We start from the raw sequence: 19,305 nt of genomic DNA, 5'->3' as shown, positions 1-19,305 counted from the left end.
TAGAAGTTTACCTTGTTTGGCATGTCCCAAGCAATACTGCTTCCTCATACTGTTCATTTGTCTTGACTAATTTTTGTATTAAAATACACAGAAAAAGCTAGTAAAGTAAGTCTTACACTTCAAAACACTTATCTGTCCATCTATATCCTCAGGATGGTTAAAATATTAAAAGAGATAGCAAAAGTGCATATGTGGACTCAAAACCAGATAAGCATTTATGGAGCACAAATAGAATACTGAGTGGGGCTGAATCAATTGTCAGGCTGACATCCAAAACTCAGCAGTAACAGCCAGGAGCTCAGCTCCTGCCAGTAAAGGGAACTATTAATGCACTGAGCAAGATAAGAGAGGAGTCTGGTCACTGTTTGAAGCCAAGGCTCCCACACTCCCCAAAGGAAGCTGAAAAGAATGGTGATTAACTGGATGCTGGAACTGGCGCTTCAGAGGAAACTGCTCTAGGGGTGTCTTACCACCCACAGTCCCCCTACCTGGACCTGGGAGACACTGACACCCACCCGTGATGAGACCTAACAGTGGACCTGGGCTGACCAGGTGTGGGAAACCACAAAAACACACACAAGTAAGACCATGGAAAACCTCCCTCTCACAATGTGCCTGCTACACAGAACACATGAAGATAGTCAAGAAAGACTATCATCAAGATCAGTCATTGGAACACTGATTCATGCAAGAAGAAAAGTTTTGAAACTGCCAACAATGAATTTAATTTTGAATGGTCAGAAAGACCAAGTTAAAAAGGTAGGGAGATATGATTTAAGAGCAAATAGATATTAAAAAAAAAAATCAAGAAATCTTGGAAATAAAACGGCAATGGACCCTGGGGTTATAGCTCAGTGATAGAGCATGTGTCTGGCATGTACCAGATCCTGTGTTCCATCCCCAGCACCACAAACAAAACAAGCATGAATTTTAAAACATCACAAATAGGACAAATGCATTGTACAGCTACAGATAGAAGTGATGAATTAGACAAGAGTCCTAAGTTTACCCAGATCCAAACACAGAGCAAAATAAGGACTACAAAGCACACACACACACACTCACACACTCGGAAGACAGACTGCAAAGCTTTGACTCATATCTAACAGAAATTGTGCAAGAAATGATGGAGCAATTTTTGAAGCAACATTTAGAAAACTATTTACTAAAATTTTCCAAAATTGAGGAAATTCAAGTTAATTAGCTCTAGGTATGGAGCAGGATTAATTCACCTATATTCAAAATTAAAATGAAACTGTAGCCAGGCCCAGTGGCTCATACTTATAATCCCAACTACTCAGGGATTACACTGGGAGGATCATGGTTCAAGGTCAGCCCAGGCAAAAAGTTAGCAAGAAACCATCTCAACAAAAAAGCTTGTAGTGATGGGACACAACTGAAATCCAGCTACACAGGAGGAATATGTGAAAGGAGTGCTATCCAGGCGGGCCTGCACAAAAAGAGCAAGACCCGACCTGAAAAATAACTGAAGCAAGCTGGGGCCATGGCTTAAGTAGTAGAGCAAGCTCAAGGCCCTGAGTTCAAACCCCAGTAGTGCCAAAAAAAAAAAAAAAGTGAAACTGTAGAAAATCTGAGATTAAAGGCAAAGTCTTAAACATTACTGTGGAGAAAGGTAGATTGCCCACGAAATAACACAATTAATTTGGCAGAGACTTCTCACCAGCAAAACTATAGGCCAGGAAAAATATATTTTTTTTAAATGCTGAGGAGAATTTACTTTCAGCACAGAATTTTGTGATTTACCAAACTATTTATTAAGAAAACAGCCAAGCTGGGGATATAGCTTAGTGGTTTAGTGTTTGCCTTGCATGCATGAGGCCCTGAGTTCAATCCCCAGTACCACAAAAAAAAAAAAAAGAAAGAAAAAGAAAACAGCCAAATGCCCTGGGCTCACATGTTTAATCACAGCTACTAGAGAGGCAGAGATCAGGAGGATTGAGATTCAAAGCCAACCTGGGGAAATAGGTTGAGAGACTCTATCTTGAAAAAACCCAAAAAAGAACTGGCAGAGTGGCTCAAGTGGTAGAGTCCCTGCCTAGCATGTGTGAGGCCCTGAGTTCAAACAGCAATACTGCCAAAAAACAAAGAATGAAAGCAATAGAGACACTTTCAAACCTATAGGTACGTGAGTTTCCCATCCACAGACCCTTATTAAAGAGTAATTAAGGAGCCAGGCACTGTGGCTCATGCCTGTAATCCTAGCCACTCAGGAGGATCATGGTTCAAAGCCAGCCCAGGCAAATGGTTCTTGAGACCATATCTCAAAAATCCCTTCACAAAAATGGGCTGGTGTAATAATTCAAGGTGGAGACCCTGAGCTCAAGTCCCAGCACCACAAAAAAAAAAAAAAAACCACTTAAGGGATGAATATACTTCAAAGGGATGGCATGGGACCTAAGAAAACTGGTGGTCCCTGGCTTAATACATATGTAATATCAATCATCTACAGATTGTAAAAAAAAAAAAAAGGCCTATGAAAAGAAACTAAAAGTCTGGGGTTGACAAAGCAGGTAGTTAAAACCTTCTTGGAAGAAGAGTGGTGATGCTGACTTAAGTGTACATTTCAAGAAATTAGAGGTAACCTCTACAAGAACAGAAATGCTGTCTGCATGCTCCCGACTGGCTGAGTGTTAGAGGCTGATAGAGATAAGAGATATGAAAAAAGTTATCAACACAATGGATGACAGAAAGGAGGAAGGAAAAGTGTAAATAAAAATTTTAAATCTAGAAATAAGTTAAAATGTATAAAAATATGAGCAAGCAGAAATAATGTAACGTATAATCAGTTCATTTGTAAAAAGAAAGAGATGATTAGTTTGGATTTTTAAAAAATCTAAATCTAAAAAATAAAAATCACAATGGTAAAAAAATACAGATTACATTATCACTAACATAAAAATAGCAGGGGAGAGTTGGTAGAGAATGTTAAGACAGCAGTTAACATTCTTCAAGAATGCACCCTTCATCTAAACATGGTGTGTCTCTGAGTTTAAAGATCTGCATAGATTCCTGTAACTGTCACCACTAATAGGGACAGAACAATCTCAACACGTAAGGAATGCTTGTGGTAATCTTGGCGGTGAGCCCCAGCCCCTAACCTGTGATTCATTCTAGGTCCCTATCTGTTCTCTGTACTGTTTTCCAGATGGCCATGTAAAATCAGAGACTATGTAATCTTTTACAATCAGCACATTTTTAATACCAGACATGCCTTCATGCATGTCACGGAAGTGTCCTTAGGAAATTGTAACGCATCCACAAAATACGATTGCATAGCACTCAGAATGAAAACCTACAGGTGCCAATGCATTAAAATCTCAAAGGCATCTTATGAAAGTGAAAACTCAGTGCACACATTGCAGGAACAATACATGTGGTAGGGTTGCATTGTTTACTTATCACTAATATGTAAATGCACAGATGTAAATCTGAAACAGTAGACATCAGATTTGTTAAGGCTCGCTGAGGGAATGGCATGAGGGTGGGCCTCTACCTTCTATATTAAAAAATGTGTTTAAGGGATTTGGATTTCTTAGTACAAAGAAAGGAGTATGCAGATGAAAGACACATCTGATCTGTTTATAGAAAAAAGAGGAACAGCCCTTTAACAGGCTTAAGAAGAGAAACATAGCCTTCAAATGTCTGTCCCTGGACTCCACATGAAATTCCAGAAACATGAGATTCAATCTGAAGTCATGCTGGGTTTTTTTCTCTGAATACTTGTTCATAGAATAAAACAGCATCTGGATATTTGTCAACCAAAATAATGCCAATTTATAATTAAAATGTTACCTAGTAAAAAAAAAAGGGGGGGATAAGCTTGCCATAAATAAATGTTTAAAAGACAGACCTTGGTAGCAAAACTAAAATACTTAGTATAACTTAGCAGTAAATGTACAAAATCTTTATGAGGAAAACTGTAAAACACTCCTGAGAGATAAAATTAGATGGAAGCAAGTGGAAGCAAGCATCATGGAGAGGAGGAAGCAACACCATGAAAATGTCAGTCCTTGGGCTGGGGCTGGGGCTCAAGTAAAGAATGTCTGCCTAGCGAGCACAAGACCCTGAGTTCAATTCCCAGTACTACCACCAAAAAAAAAGAAAGAAAATGTCAGTTCTTCCTTATTTAACTTATAACTGTAAACTAATTTCAATAGAAATACTACCAATTTTTTTTCTGAATGTAGATAAGTTAGATTGTAAAGTCCATCATGAAAGAAAAGTGCAAATCCAAGTTCCTCTCACACTGATTTCTGATGGAGGTGGTGTTCTCCTGTCTGATTTTGGAGGGCTTATTGTTCTTGATACCATAACAGAACAACTGACAGAGGGGAGATTCCAGCATGATTGACTTTCCCCAGCACACGCATAACTGCCCCAGTACTTATGCTGGATGTGTCTGACACCAATCCTGTAGGTGTCATTTGTAGCTCTTGAATGAATTAAATAAGCCACAAAGGCTTTTTTATATTGCTCTTTGTTATTTTCAAGTAGTTTCTTTGAAGCCAAGTAGTTTTATTTTGTTTTAACATCAGCCTCTTGGTGTCTCATACATGAAAGAGTAGTACTTTTTAGTGGTTGTCATGGTGAGTGACAGGTGCTTTTCATTACAACCTTCCTTTGGCTCCTTAGTGTTTCTGTTTGATTACATAGCATTTAGCAGGAGTGACTCCATTTGGGTTTGGTCTGATCTGTAGGGGTTTTAGTCCAGAAGCTCCTCCAAAACAATGGTGTCCCATAATTTTGTTTAACTTAAAAGAGGGCTCAGACTCAAATAATCACCACCAAAGATATATCATACAAAGATGTAGCTATCATTCATTTCTATTAATGATTTAAAACAGTGAAAATTACTACTGGAAGACCCTTTTCTTTTGAGTAGAATTGACTCTCAAAGTTTTTCAGTATGTGATAAATACATACATACTCCACTTCAAAATGCATCTTTTTGAATGGCAAAATGGCTCAAGTAGAAGAGTGCTTGCATGGCAAGCATAAGACCCTGAGTCCAAACCCCAGCACCCCCCTCCAAAAAAAAGCATCCTTTTGATGTTTTTGATGGTATAAAAGGGGGGATAAGAAAGAGTAATACAGGTGTGAATATGATCAACGTACACTAGATACATGTCTAGAAATATAATTAAACTCCTTTGTACAATTAAAATATACTGGTAAATTTTCAAAATAAATTCATCTCACAGTTATAATTTTAAATATCCTATTTCTTTTTGTAGATTTGAGTAGCATTTCAGGGCAGATTGGATGACTTGTTTGTTTTCTTAAAGAAAATCTGAATTTTTACTTTGTTTCTGTTGAAAGCAGTCACAAAAGAAAGCAAAAGAAGACATTCTGTTTATTTCTTTGACCCTAGCATTGAGGATTGAGGAGGATCTTCGGTATCCTTTTCTTTTCAAACATAGCTGTTAAGTTTTCTCAACATGATTATTTACAGGTAAGAATTCATGAATCCAAATGTTATCGAGCCCATTTCTCCAGACCCTGCAACTCTTGGAATACTGAATAGATATTATTAAGGTCATAGAGCAATTTTACATGCACATTTTTTCCTCCAAGAACTTTAGTTGTGGAGCCTTCAAGATCATTTTGTACACATTTGTAAACTAAATGTCAGCTGTTCTTAAAAATCTGGAGGATATTGTGTCAGACGCTGGTCCAGTGCCCTCTCCAAGTTTTGACTCACATGGAAGGGTTCAGTTCTCACAGTCCCAGTTTCTGTTTCCATGGAAATAAATTAGGATTATAGATTTTCACCTGTCCTGAGCAAACTCTTCCTTTTTGTACAACTCTAATCCAACCATGAAATTTACTGTGATTTCTACAAAATTCATTCATAATGAAAGTAACTTTGATATTAAAAATGTATGTGTGCCTGGGTATGTATAGCAAATTTTTACTAATGATTGGAGGAAGACTGAAAGGTATTTGCATCTCAAAATAGAAATGATGCGTATATACACTATCTGTCCACCTGCCGTGTTGTTTGACCTACTTTTTGATTCCAGCCCCCTTGGCTCTGCTTACTCACCTCCCCCTACTTCCAAGTCTGTTCTTCCCCACATAGAGGGAGCAAATCGGCCATCTCTTTGTATCTGACCCTCTCCATCAGTGATTCACCGTCTTCTGTGTCTCCTCTCCTCATTTCCCACCCTTCCTTATTTTTCTAACATAAATAATTTCATTCTAAGTATTTTCATGTCAGCCTTTACAATATTATTTTTTCTCACCTTGATGTATTTTGGATCAGGATCTCTGGTTTGGTTTGGTTTATACACGCACACATACATACTCATTTTCCTCCTTCTCTCTTTCCCCTCACCCAAACACCAAGTGGCTCTACTCTCAAACCTTTTTCCTGAGGGTTGTCCTAGTATCCCCCACTCCTTTGTGACTGGTAAGATGCAAAGATGGACATTGTGGAACAGTGAAAAAACAGGCCAGACACAGAAGACAGCTTTAAATTCCTGTTGTAGAATTCCACTTCTATCTAGGTGAACTTAAGTCTTCCAAACCTAGATCAGCTTCTTCTGTAGAATGGAGAGAACATGACCAATCTCCCCAGCATAGGAGATCCCAGCCAATTAGGTGCCTTTGGGTAAAATATGAAAAAATATGCTGTGCACACAGCCTCACAGCTAAGTGAGAGAAGCTAGATTTTAGCCCACATTTGCACCCCAGCCGGGCACCTGGGTGCAGTGCATAATCCGAAATCTTACACAAAGCCTGCCATCTTCCACCAGGAGGAGCAAGTCTGGGGGAAAAGCAGTAAGAGCCTGTCTGGTTGCTGGGTGGGGATTTAGCACCTTCAGGAGGAACCTGCCTGTTTTATCTTCTAAAGGATCTTGCTTTGACAGATTCTTGTGTGTTTTCATCACATCCTTTGCAATGTCACACTAGCATATTAGCTCGAGGGTGTCACTGGGAGAATGCGCACTGGGAGAATGCCACCGCCTTCTGCCTACTTCACGGATTGTTGGAGCATTAAATGAGACCACAAATGGGAAAGTATCTGGACCGTGATCCTAACCACCAAATTTCATAATTGTTTCTGAATATTTCTTCAGGCTATCCTGGCATTTGTCTAGGATTTTCCTAATATTTTCTATTCTAGAGATAGCCAAAGCAGGATGATCAACCCCTAAGAAATAAGAAAGATGCTCTATTGAGACAGAAGATTAAAAACACAAAAAAAATTTCATTTATAGTATTTTCAACTTAATGGAAAAGAAGTTAAACTTTCCCAGTATTTGAAATATCGATTGATACATAGATATAATTATGAGTAGGCATACATATGGGTGGGCACGCATAACATCTTTTCTCTGATATTGATGAGTGATAAAAATGTTTGAAGCTCACTGCTTGATTCTCACATCTCTGTAGCCACTGAGCCCTCTAAACGTAATCACACTTATTCTCCCTGCTTTCTTTTGACTTAAATAGTAACTACTTGTTTCTTACTTTATTTTCCAAGACAGAGCTTTATAAACTGCAGTGAAGTCTCCACTTCCTCTTGCCTCATTTCTTGTTAAATGCATAGGATATGAGAAACAGTAGGATTTGTTCCTAAAATGTGAATTTTTGTAGAAGGTAATCTGTTATTTAGGATAAAGTCAAATTGGGATCATTTGGTTTAATCCTAGAAATTCAATGCAGTTAAATAATAATATCCTGAACTAGATGATACTAAGCGAGTTATTTAACCTGAGTCCTGGCCTCCATCTCCTTTTCTGTAAAGTGGTACAAGAGTACTGCCTCATCAGTTAAAGGTGCCAGCTGAAAGAATTACTACTCACATTATGAGACTGGGGCAGTCGCATATAAAGCACAATGTAAGTTTGGTGTTGTTTCATTGTAATCACCACATTCATCTTCATGCCTAGAAGGCCCCCCACACCTGGAAGGACTGATGACGGTTTTGGATGCATTCACCTTCTCAGCAAATACATACGGGTGGTCTCCCATGGCACTTCTGTAAATGTTGGAAGCTTCCACCCATTGTTAACTTTGTACGTCTGTCTAGTGGGCCACTAATCCTCTTGTCACTAGCTTATGGTCACATACCATGTCATCACACTCTATTTGGCAGTGAGTTTAGTTTCCATCTCTATAATCAATGCAAAGGGCTTTGTGGCGACATCAGTAGATATTTAGATTTTGTAAAAACACCAAACACTGTGGGTTTCCAGCCATTTGTAAGGTACAAATGGACTTTTTCTGCATTATTGATTCCATATGACAAGGTATTATTGTGTACTTCCTGGTTGTTCTTCCTTTAGATTCCTTGCATATTGTTCAAATTATTCCATTTACGTCGGCTTCTTGTTGGGGATTATTCCTCTGATTTGATTCAAAATATATTCTGGCTCATCCTACCTCAGCTATTATAAGGGTGCACTCTGTCTTTCTCACATTACAAACTTATGAGACTGCTTTACATTCTTAGAGCATAATGTTCTTTTCAGCAAATTAAAGCATTGGTAGAGAGAAAGAGGTTCTCAATACTGTATTTAAAAGCTAGCAAGCTTAGATATAATTATTTTACTACTCAGCACCTCTGTATCTTCATCTCTCCCTGAAGAAATGGTTTTTATAAAAGTTTAGTAGAATTGCCATTATGTTAAAGCCATTCAGGTTAATCTATGTACATGTCCAGAATATGGAAAGAAAGAAAGGAGTGTGTAATAAAGTCAAGAATTTTTTTCCATATTTCTTCTATCCAGTTCTTTTGCTGCTCATACACAAACTAAGGTAATGTTGGGAGCCATCCAGTTCTAGATTGAATCTGGTAAGGGGATGCACTTCCCACACCAGTGATTGATTTTCTTTAGCTCCAGTGAGAGAAGAAATGCAGATTTAAAGAAACATAGTAAATGTTTCCTAAATATTCTTTGTCATAACTTTTTCTATGACCTGACAAAACTACTGTTTTATGTCATAACTTAGACATGATGAACAAAGTCTGCTATTTCATTTTTCCATCAGATGAGCTAAGAATAAAATCTTGGTGCTGGAATTGAACATTATATTCTCCAGGCAGAGGAAATGGACATTTATTGGATGTTAGTGCTGCTTTCTTTGCACTAATGACATTATGAAAGCTCTTTGAGTAATATAATTTGAAAATATTATTTCTGTTTCAGGTCATGCAAGACAAGATAATCTGCCTTCCAAAAAGAGTGCAGCCTGCTCAGAACCACTCTTCCATTTCAAATGTCTCTCAAGCAATTGCCAGTACCACCCCGCTGCCTCCCCCTAAGCCATCCCCTGCCAACCCCACCACCGTGGAAATGAAAGGACTGAAGACAGATTTGGACCTCCAGCAGTACAGTTTTATAAACCAGATGTGTTATGAGCGAGCCCTTCACTGGTATGCCAAGTATTTCCCTTACCTTGTGCTCATCCATACCCTGGTCTTCATGCTTTGCAGTAACTTTTGGTTCAAATTCCCTGGCTCCAGCTCCAAAATAGAACATTTCATCTCCATCCTGGGGAAGTGCTTTGACTCTCCCTGGACCACGCGGGCTTTATCTGAAGTATCTGGGGAGGATTCAGAAGAAAAAGACAATAGGAAGAATAACTTGAACAGGTCCAACACCACCCAGTCTGGTCCTGAAGGCAGCCTAGTCAACTCTCAGTCTCTAAAGTCAATTCCTGAGAAGTTTGTGGTTGACAAAGCTACTGCAGGGGCTCTGGATAAAAAGGAAGGCGAGCAAGCAAAGGCCTTATTTGAGAAGGTGAAGAAGTTTAGGATCCATGTGGAAGAAGGGGATATACTCTATGCCATGTATGTTCGCCAGACTGTACTTAAGGTTATCAAATTCCTAATCATCATTGCCTACAATAGCGCTCTGGTTTCCAAGGTCCAGTTCACGGTGGACTGTAATGTCGACATTCAGGACATGACTGGATATAAAAACTTTTCTTGCAATCATACCATGGCGCACTTGTTCTCCAAACTCTCCTTTTGCTATTTGTGCTTCGTAAGTATCTACGGGCTGACGTGCCTTTATACCTTATACTGGCTGTTCTACCGCTCTCTGAGGGAATATTCGTTTGAATATGTCCGGCAGGAGACAGGAATTGACGATATTCCAGACGTGAAAAATGACTTTGCTTTTATGCTTCATATGATAGATCAGTATGACCCCCTCTATTCCAAGAGATTTGCAGTGTTCCTGTCTGAAGTCAGTGAAAACAAACTAAAGCAGCTGAACTTAAATAATGAGTGGACTCCTGATAAACTGAGGCAGAAGCTGCAGACGAATGCCCATAATCGACTGGAATTGCCTCTTATCATGCTTTCTGGCCTGCCAGACACTGTTTTTGAAATCACAGAGTTGCAGTCTCTAAAGCTTGAGATCATCAAGAACGTAATGATACCCGCCACCATCGCGCAGCTTGACAATCTCCAGGAGCTCTCTCTACACCAGTGCTCTGTCAAAATCCACAGCGCAGCACTCTCTTTCCTGAAGGAAAACCTCAAGGTCTTGAGTGTCAAGTTTGATGACATCCGGGAGCTACCCCCCTGGATGTATGGACTCCGGAATCTGGAAGAGCTCTACCTGGTTGGCTCTCTAAGTCATGACATTTCCAAAAATATCACCCTGGAGTCTCTGCGGGATCTCAAAAGCCTTAAAATTCTCTCTATCAAAAGCAACGTTTCCAAAATCCCCCAGGCAGTGGTGGATGTGTCCAGCCACCTCCAGAAGATGTGCATACATAATGACGGCACTAAGCTGGTGATGCTCAACAACCTGAAGAAGATGACCAACCTGACGGAGCTGGAGCTGGTCCACTGTGACCTGGAGCGCATTCCACATGCTGTGTTCAGCCTGCTGAGCCTCCAGGAGCTGGACCTGAAGGAAAACAATCTGAAGTCCATAGAAGAAATCGTGAGCTTCCAGCACTTGAGGAAGTTGACAGTGCTCAAACTGTGGCATAATGGCATCACCTACATCCCAGAACACATAAAGAAACTCACCAGCCTGGAACGACTGTCCTTCTGTCACAACAAGATCGAGGTGCTGCCTTCCCACCTCTTCCTATGCAACAAAATCCGCTACTTGGACTTATCCTACAATGACATTCGATTTATCCCACCCGAAATAGGAGTGCTTCAAAGTTTACAGTATTTTTCCATCACTTGTAACAAAGTGGAAAGCCTTCCAGATGAACTCTACTTCTGCAAGAAACTTAAAACTCTAAAGATTGGGAAAAACAGCCTATCAGTACTCTCACCAAAAATTGGAAATTTACTATTTCTCTCCTACTTAGATGTTAAAGGCAATCACTTTGAAATCCTCCCACCCGAACTGGGAGACTGCCGGGCTCTAAAGCGAGCTGGCTTAGTTGTGGAAGATGCTCTATTTGAAACTCTGCCCTCTGATGTCCGGGAGCAAATGAAAGCAGAATAACTTATTTTTCATCACAGTTTGACTGACACATGCTTCTACCAAATACAGTATAAATAATTAGGTAGTCTTAATGCCTTTCCTAGCTTATTTTTTTTCTTTTTCACACAGAACAAAATGTACACAAAGATTGAGTAAGGAGTCTGTATTTTTTAATAAAAATTTAATTGTATATTTTCAATATTAATATTTTAAAGTTTTATTTGTCTTGGAACCTAATATATTATTGTTTTCTACTGACAGAGGCAGATGGTTCCGTTGGGTTTTTTGGGGGGCAGTGTTTTTTTAGTTCATTCTCATGAAAGGGAAGGAATTATAAATTGCATGCATTTTGGCATATTTTAAATTGATGAAGGTATTTTGCCAAGGCCATTTTAGCTTATTTACACCTGCACAGGGTCCTTGTTTTTGTTCTCATTATATGTGTACCATGGAATCTGTGCTAGTTATTTTAATACCAGTTGTCTTCTCCATTGGCCAAGTCTTTCATTCTACAGAAAACTTTTCTGTGGAGTGTAAATTCACATAAGTGCATTGTCTCAGCATATTATTTTTAAATCCCCACTCTCCTGCCTCCAATTTAGAACCCTAAGTTGTATTATTTCATATACCTGACAGTTATAATTATCCTTAGGCAAGGATTTTGTAAGTGGGTGAACAAGCAATCCTTATTAGTGGGCATGCTTGAGTTGGTCATTTATAATTTAACTGATTGCCTTTTTACCATTGTCCTAGAAATACCATTTAAAAATTAAATACAAAAGTTTTTTAGTTTCTTCTTTAATTTCAATACTGCTGTGTACTGCTGGCAAACAATCTTAAAGAAATTAGATTTAATATTCTAGTAGATAATGAAATTTTAAATCATAGAATTAGAAGCCTGTTTTTGAGAAATTTAATCATTTTTGATATCTTGATATGCAGATGCATCAGATGGAAAAAAATTTCACTACTAAAGTGCTCTGTTGAAGAGCTGGTGAGTTCCGTTCAGGCCCTTTCCTTTGTGAGGGGCCCTGTGGCAGTGGAAATCTATTTAAATTCTGCCTGTTGCACAAAATAATCCATTTATACATATCTACATATTAATGGATTTTTCCAAAAGTCTGCCCTTGCTGTGAATGCTATGTGTATCTCATCTAAATGGCCTGTTACTTTTTTAAAGGCGTTAATAAACTGCTAAGTGATGTCACTTAACAATAACTTTTGCCTGATGGTCAGCAAAGTTTCCATTTACCTTTGTACTTAAAATCCAGCATAGATAGTATGGGGACATGGGCTAGATATTTCCCTGACTGATTATGAAAGTTTTGTAACTTAACAATGACAGAAAGTAGCAAGATGATTTGAGGTTTCAAAGTGCTGTTTTTGATTCTGGTGGATTTTCCCGTGCTATATTGCATTATATACAAGGCAGGTGTGGGTGCTGCTTAGCAGACGTGGGGGACATTGATTGTGTTTGAAGAGATAGCATGGGAGGTGAGAGTGCAGCTCAGTGGCAGAGCACTTGCTTGTAGCCTGCTGGAGGCCTCGTGTTCAGACCCCAGTATGGCAAAGAAAAGAAAAAGATACACCATGAGCTGAAGTCTAAAGGAAAGAGATGCATTTCATTTGTTTAATAATCAATCATTAGGCCAAGTTCTTCACATTTGCCTTTGGTTAACATGTCACAGTGGTGATTTTGCATAGCTGATTTATGTAAAGCTGAAATTGAAATAATAATGTTTTGAAATAACGTGTTTATAGTTCTCATATGATAAAATGCTCAATTCCAGAATATTGGGATTGAGTATGAACAATGTGTTGCATTTAGAAACATAGCCCTATTTGTCTTAAACAATTCGTTGGCAGATTGTCCATAGTTGAGCATGACTAAAATACACTGTTAAAAAAATAAGCTTACACAACTGATGGAAACACTGGTGCACTATTTTTCTGGATTAAAATTTATAGTTGTTTTCTATATCACCCTTCAAAAGGGAACTATTCAGGTTAAAAAAACATATTTATGCTGAAGACTTTATCTGATGTTAATTAATAATCTCATGGGGTATCTAACCAAAATAAGTCACTAAGAATTAGATTTTATCACTTGCTCAAACTTCCAAAATAATTTCATTTGTTTTCTTAACGATTTTGCAGCTGACCCCCAACCTAAGTAGTAAATAACATTCAGTAAATCAATATAATTCTACAACATTATGTTTTAAGAGGAAAAAATTGTAAACTTTCTATTAGATTTTGTAAAACTTCATGTGTCTCAAGCTTAATTTTGAGTCTAGATTTTCTCATTCTGGCCCTTTGTAATTTTGTAAGGTTGTGTTCACATTCTCAACTAAAAAGCATTACTATATATCCTTCAAATGGGAAACTCAGGAAAATGAACTGCTGACTTTTCTAAAGTTCCTTAGCTGGTCAATTCAGTGTATGGGGTATTTACTGAAGCCTTTTCTGTGTTTTACAAGTGCTCTTGCTAAAAAGAACAACTAGCTTTCGTTCTCCACCTTCTATAAGATTATGAGAAACTGCTGTACAAATATAAAAGCACTGTGTGTATTCTTAACTCCAGCGGCTGCTTGAAGCTCAGGTGGGTAAGCTTTTTGGTGAAGTACAGAACAGTGCTTAGGATGGTCTGACTGAAATGAAACATGTAAGTTTATCTTATGGAACCACCTAAGATGACGCCTCAGAAAACTATTGCATTTTCTTATTATGTGTGGATTTTGTCATTGACGCAGCATATTTAATTTCAAGGATCTTGATGCAATGAAATCTGTTATTTGTAATTGTGACTTTCCCTGCCACTGTCCTTCCCAGGTATTTTAATGAATTCTACAATTTACATGGTGTCTTGTTCAACAGGCACTGCTTTTTGAGGAAAGCTGGGGAAATACACCTGCTATATGCTAGAACCAAGTGCTTTTGTCAGGGGTTGAGACAACCTGGAATCTTCTTTAGGTTATTTGGGGTAAAAGAAATCCATGTTTTTACAATATGCTTACTTATGATTTCTGGTATTCAGAAAGAGAAAACAAAAGTCTTTATATCTCTTATTAACATAATAAACAAATTCCACTTATAAACAAATAGAACTGTTGTTTATTTCTACTATAAGAAAAACCCATTCTTTAAGTCATTTTATTCTCTAATCCAATTTCATACCAAATACCTGGTCAATAGTAATGACATGTTTATTTGAACAGTGAACATTCATGATCCATCTTTATGAAAATTGTCAGTAGTGCTTAGTGAACAGATAAGATAAATGTCAATGTGATTTCAATTTGTTTTTAGAAAGATTGAATTAACATTCTCCTATGAATTCTGAATAATGCTATTCAAACCATTTACATTTGGGGTAAAATCTTAATAAATCAGGATAGGGTTTTATACTAACCCCAAGCTAGCAAAACAAATCAGCAAAACAGCTAGGGGTGTGGCTCAAGTGGTACAGCTCCAGCCTAGCAAGCTCTAGACCCTATGTTCAAATTCCAGTACTACAAGAAAAAAAGACGAATGAAACAGCATGGTAATTAGTGAGGGACTGCCTAAAGGGTCTATATGACCCTTTTGTCTATTCAGAAATGTGGAAAGAAAACTTGTATCGTGGCCAGACCTTCCATGAGTTTTCAGATTTAAGCCCTAATATGTTTCCAATACAGTTTTGTGCCAGGCTTCCAAATGCATCCACTCTTATTTCCATCTTCCCGAAGTCATTCACTGATAAAGGTGGCACCCTTATATATTCTTTTGGGGGAGATAGAGAAGGGTCTCCCTCTGCCTCAAGGGATCTTTTTTAAATCGGAAGACCTTGACAAGGGTTAGGTAACTTTGACAATTCAGTTTCTTGGCCATGTCAAATAACAGTTCTTAAGCATGGGGTTTTTGTTGTTGTTTTGTTTTGGGTTTTGGGTTTTGGGGGGATGTGGAAGGTTGTTGTTTTTTGTTTGGTTTTTGGTTTGAGGGTTTTGTTTATTAGGACAGGTCTCATATGTAGCTCAGGCTAGCTTCAAACTCAATCCTACTGCCTCAGCCTCCTGAGGGCTGGGATTGTAAGCGTGCATCTGGCCTGCATAGTTTCTGTCGTGGCTTACATCTACTACTTTCTTTATTCTCTCACCGTACTCTGTTTCTTCAGTGAATATTTTTATTGGGGTTGACACTTATGCCTTATGTGCTTGCTCAGTTTTCCTTTAGCTACTCATTTACTCATTGTCTTTATGTGTTTGGATTGTGTCAAATGCTGGCAAAACCTCTAGGTCTGTCAAGCAGAGGTCTGATAAAGTTGATTTATCATAGTGCAAATTCATGATAAAATATCTTAACATTATTTGGCTATGTAGTACGTAGAAACAGAAAATAAATAAAGTCATTTTTGTAACTTAACATTGAGATTTGTCCCTTTCTTACATTTAGAAGTCATGTTTGTCTTTTGCATTTAATCTTAAACTATTACTAAGGCTTGCTGTGCTCTGCTGGAAGTAGGCTGCATACATTCTTTCACTTTGTGTTGAGCTACTTTCTGTAATTGTGACTAATTATTTCCTTCCTTAATTCACCATACTGCCTCTACCTAAGGTGCCCCTGGAGCTTCATTTGGATAATTAGTGCCTTAATGTGTAATCTGGAGTGCAATTTTTGTGCATTTGCCAGATCTGATTGTACAATAGCTGTCCAGCTCAGCTTTCTGTAAATACCCTTATGATAATGATGGCGGTTACTTAAAGAAATCGGAATGGTTCTGCACAGCTAGGAGGTCTCCCCTAATTAACCACCTTCATTCTAGGCTTATGGAAGCCCTCTATGAGAAAATGTTATGTACTACTTATGCATAAGAAAATTTCAGCTAGTATTTTTCAAAACTCAGTTGTCCCAGTACATATTTTTTGCACAGTATTTATTTTACTGATCATGAACTCTCTGGAAAATGATGATTGAGATAGGAAGGATGTGATGAGGAAAGGAGCCATGTGCATGTGTTTCAGAAACTTAGAAGAGATTGTATGAGTGTTCTGGTACACTTCTGGAGACAATAGGTTTGAGATTCCAGTGCATTGTACACATAAGAAAAAGATTCTGCCTTCCACCATTTCCTCTTCCAGTCCTTTCATTTATGTGAAATACTGAGATAAAGTCTGAAACTGAACAAATAGTTTCAGTTATTTGCTATTGTTGGCTAGCAAAATATAAGATAAGCATTATGTTTAGGAGGCAAAAGTAAACACATAAGGTGGTAGTCACTAAAGTGAATTTCAGATTCAGTAGGGTTCTTATTTATACAATCACAACACAAGGCCTGCATATTGCTGAATGAAAGTTTAAATGCCATCCTAAATATCCAAGAAGGAAGAAAGTGAAAAGCTGTTCATTAGCCACATTTTTTTGTTTGTTTATAAATCTATGAATACAGTCATACTTCAGATTCATATTTAAACATTTGAATATGGCAAGTTGCAAATAAGTATTTCTATGATTATTCGAGCCATAAGTTGGAATATTTTCCATAAAAGATATAAGACCAGCAAACGTTCTGAGTATTTCAATTCAAAGATTCTTTGTTCGTACAGTTTGAAAACAAGTAGAAGATGGACTTTGTCTCTTTTTTTAATCTTTTAAGAAGCTAATTTGATTTCAACTCAAGTTACATCTAGACATATACTTAATGAAAAAATACTTCACAGAGTAGCCACTCTCAACAAAAATCTAAAAGGCTAGGTACAACAATGACCTAAGTGGAAACCAAATTTTATTTCATGGGGGCAGAGCTTTTCTAGGAGACTTTGCGACAGGAAGTCAATTTGACTTCAAAATTCGGAGACTTGTTTTTTCGGAACTCTCCCCATGTTCTAGCCTCACTAGTGTGACTCATAAACTTTCCTGGTAGTCACACTCTGAGCCTCAACAATACCAGCACGCTAACAGACTTAGTTGTTTTATGAATGGAGAAACAAACACAGGATGTTGCTGGCCTTTGCTTTTGGAAGAAGTATTTTGAATGCATTCGTACTGTGAAATTGAAAACTGGAGACATGCCTTCAGTCAAAACAACTCAGTCTAAACATTTAACTACATAAATATTTTGTCTAAGTCCAGGAAACCTCTTTAAGAAACTGAATTCAAATCAAATGGGAAATGTGAACAATGCCGGAGGGTGTAAGTACCTGATTTACATTAAATAGGGCTTGTTCAACGTGGAGTGGGGAATAGCGCTATGACTTGCTTAACAGGTGGCCTCCTGATCCTTGATGCACTTTCTAAAATTCAGGATGATTTGTTCAGATTTTCCCAACATTAAAACAAGTAAATCTCAAATACAGTAAACCAACTAGATAATTGTTGTCGGATAACTTTCCCTAACTCAGAAACTGCTAGTGACTGTTGAGTGCTTTCACTATAAATCTGATCAAGATCTGACATCAAAAGTCTGAAATTTGACTCCAAAAATTTATGGTATTGACTAATAATGACATCCTTAATACTACTGACCACACTATGGTGAACAATTGTAAGACATAAGTTGCCTCCTTTTATAAAAGTTGTTTTAGCTGGGCACCCGTGGCTCATGCCTATAATCCTAGCTACTCAGGAGGCAGAGATCAGGAGGATCGTGGTTTAAAGCCAGCTGGGGCAAATAGTTCAAGAGACCTTATCTCGGGAAAAAAAAAAAAAAAAATGCTTCACTAAAAAGGTCTGGTGGAGTGTCTCAAATTGTAGGCCTGAGTTGAAGCCCCAGCACCAAGAAAAAAAAAGTTGTTTTAAAATGTTTAGAATTGTATACATTTTGTATGAGTACCAAGAGGAGGAAAAATATACAAAGTGTATCCAGGACTATAAATGCTTTAAATAGGCCCATTGATAAAGGCATTGCACTTGCTCTGTTTATGTTCTTTGATTAGACAGGAGCACACAGAGTGCTAGGTACTTATTGAACTGTCCCTTCTAGCTTCAGCTCTCTTCACCTAAATCCAGTTTAGGGCTCTATTTGTACTAAAATCCCTGAAAATTTTTAAAGCATTTTAAGGCTTACTTAGAATTTTCTAATGCTTTGAATCAGCCTCATGACTTAAAATCTCAGCCAGAACAGGCCTCTCTGTGCAGTCTGGGCTTCCTCCTAGCATGGCAGCTTCCAGGTGTGAGACATCTAACATGAGAGCTTAGCAAAACAAGTATCCCAACAAGGTCACAAACATCACTTCTGCTAAACTCAGCTGGTTCAAACAATCACAAATTTTGCTCGGTTTTGGAGTAGAAGCAAAGACATGGGCCCCACCTTTCTGTGGGAAAAATGCCAGTTTGACATCATAAGAAGACTTTGTGGAACTGTAATTACTGTTGTGACCATCTGTCTAAAATACAGTCTGTCATCCAATCTCACCCAAGCCTCTCCAACCATTGAGTGGCATCTCTTCAGTGTTAGTGTCCGGTAAGGACTGCAATCTTCATGTTTACTAGCATTTATAGATAAGATATACAAGATCCATACAGACAAAGTTACACCCATGAATTTCATAAAATCTTTCAGTACACCCAGTGATTATTGGAGAAAACCAGAAAGTTGAGAAAGCTAGCATTTTCTTCACCTAGCAGAATGTATATTATAAAATAACTGCAAGAAAGCCATCATTCCCTTTTATTGAGTTACATTTTTTAAATCATCTTTTTAATAGGGTTTCAGCTAGTACGCTCAAAAATTTAAGTCATATGCTTCTCCAAATGTAAGCCAAAATTTCCTACATTGCTTAGAGATGTGTGTGCACAACTTACACAGATTACTAAGAGGAAATGTCTCATCGGTCTTTGTGGTACAAGGTGAACACAACTGTGTAACTTTGACCAACCCCCTTAGTTTCCATTC

The 19,305-nt window shown here is 38.0% G+C and overlaps 1 protein-coding gene across 3 annotated transcripts in view; it reads left to right on the top strand.

Moving 5' to 3' along the window:
• Lrrc8c (leucine rich repeat containing 8 VRAC subunit C) overlaps nt 1–15,836 on the top strand; it is an 85,135-nt gene extending 69,299 nt beyond the window's left edge. For all 3 annotated transcript variants that reach the window (XM_074076541.1, XM_074076540.1, XM_074076542.1), the window contains one exon: nt 9,183–15,836. In XM_074076541.1, the coding sequence (XP_073932642.1) occupies nt 9,183–11,456 (2,274 nt within the window). In that variant the 3' untranslated portion in view covers nt 11,457–15,836. The remainder of the gene's footprint in view (nt 1–9,182) is intronic.
• Nucleotides 15,837–19,305: the final 3,469 nt, after the last annotated feature.

This window comes from Castor canadensis, chromosome 6 (assembly GCF_047511655.1).
Source record: "Castor canadensis chromosome 6, mCasCan1.hap1v2, whole genome shotgun sequence".
Lineage (NCBI taxonomy): Eukaryota > Metazoa > Chordata > Mammalia > Rodentia > Castoridae > Castor > Castor canadensis.
The sequence above is the reverse complement of the archived record's forward strand: the minus strand, read 5'-3'. Positions and strand labels throughout refer to the sequence as shown.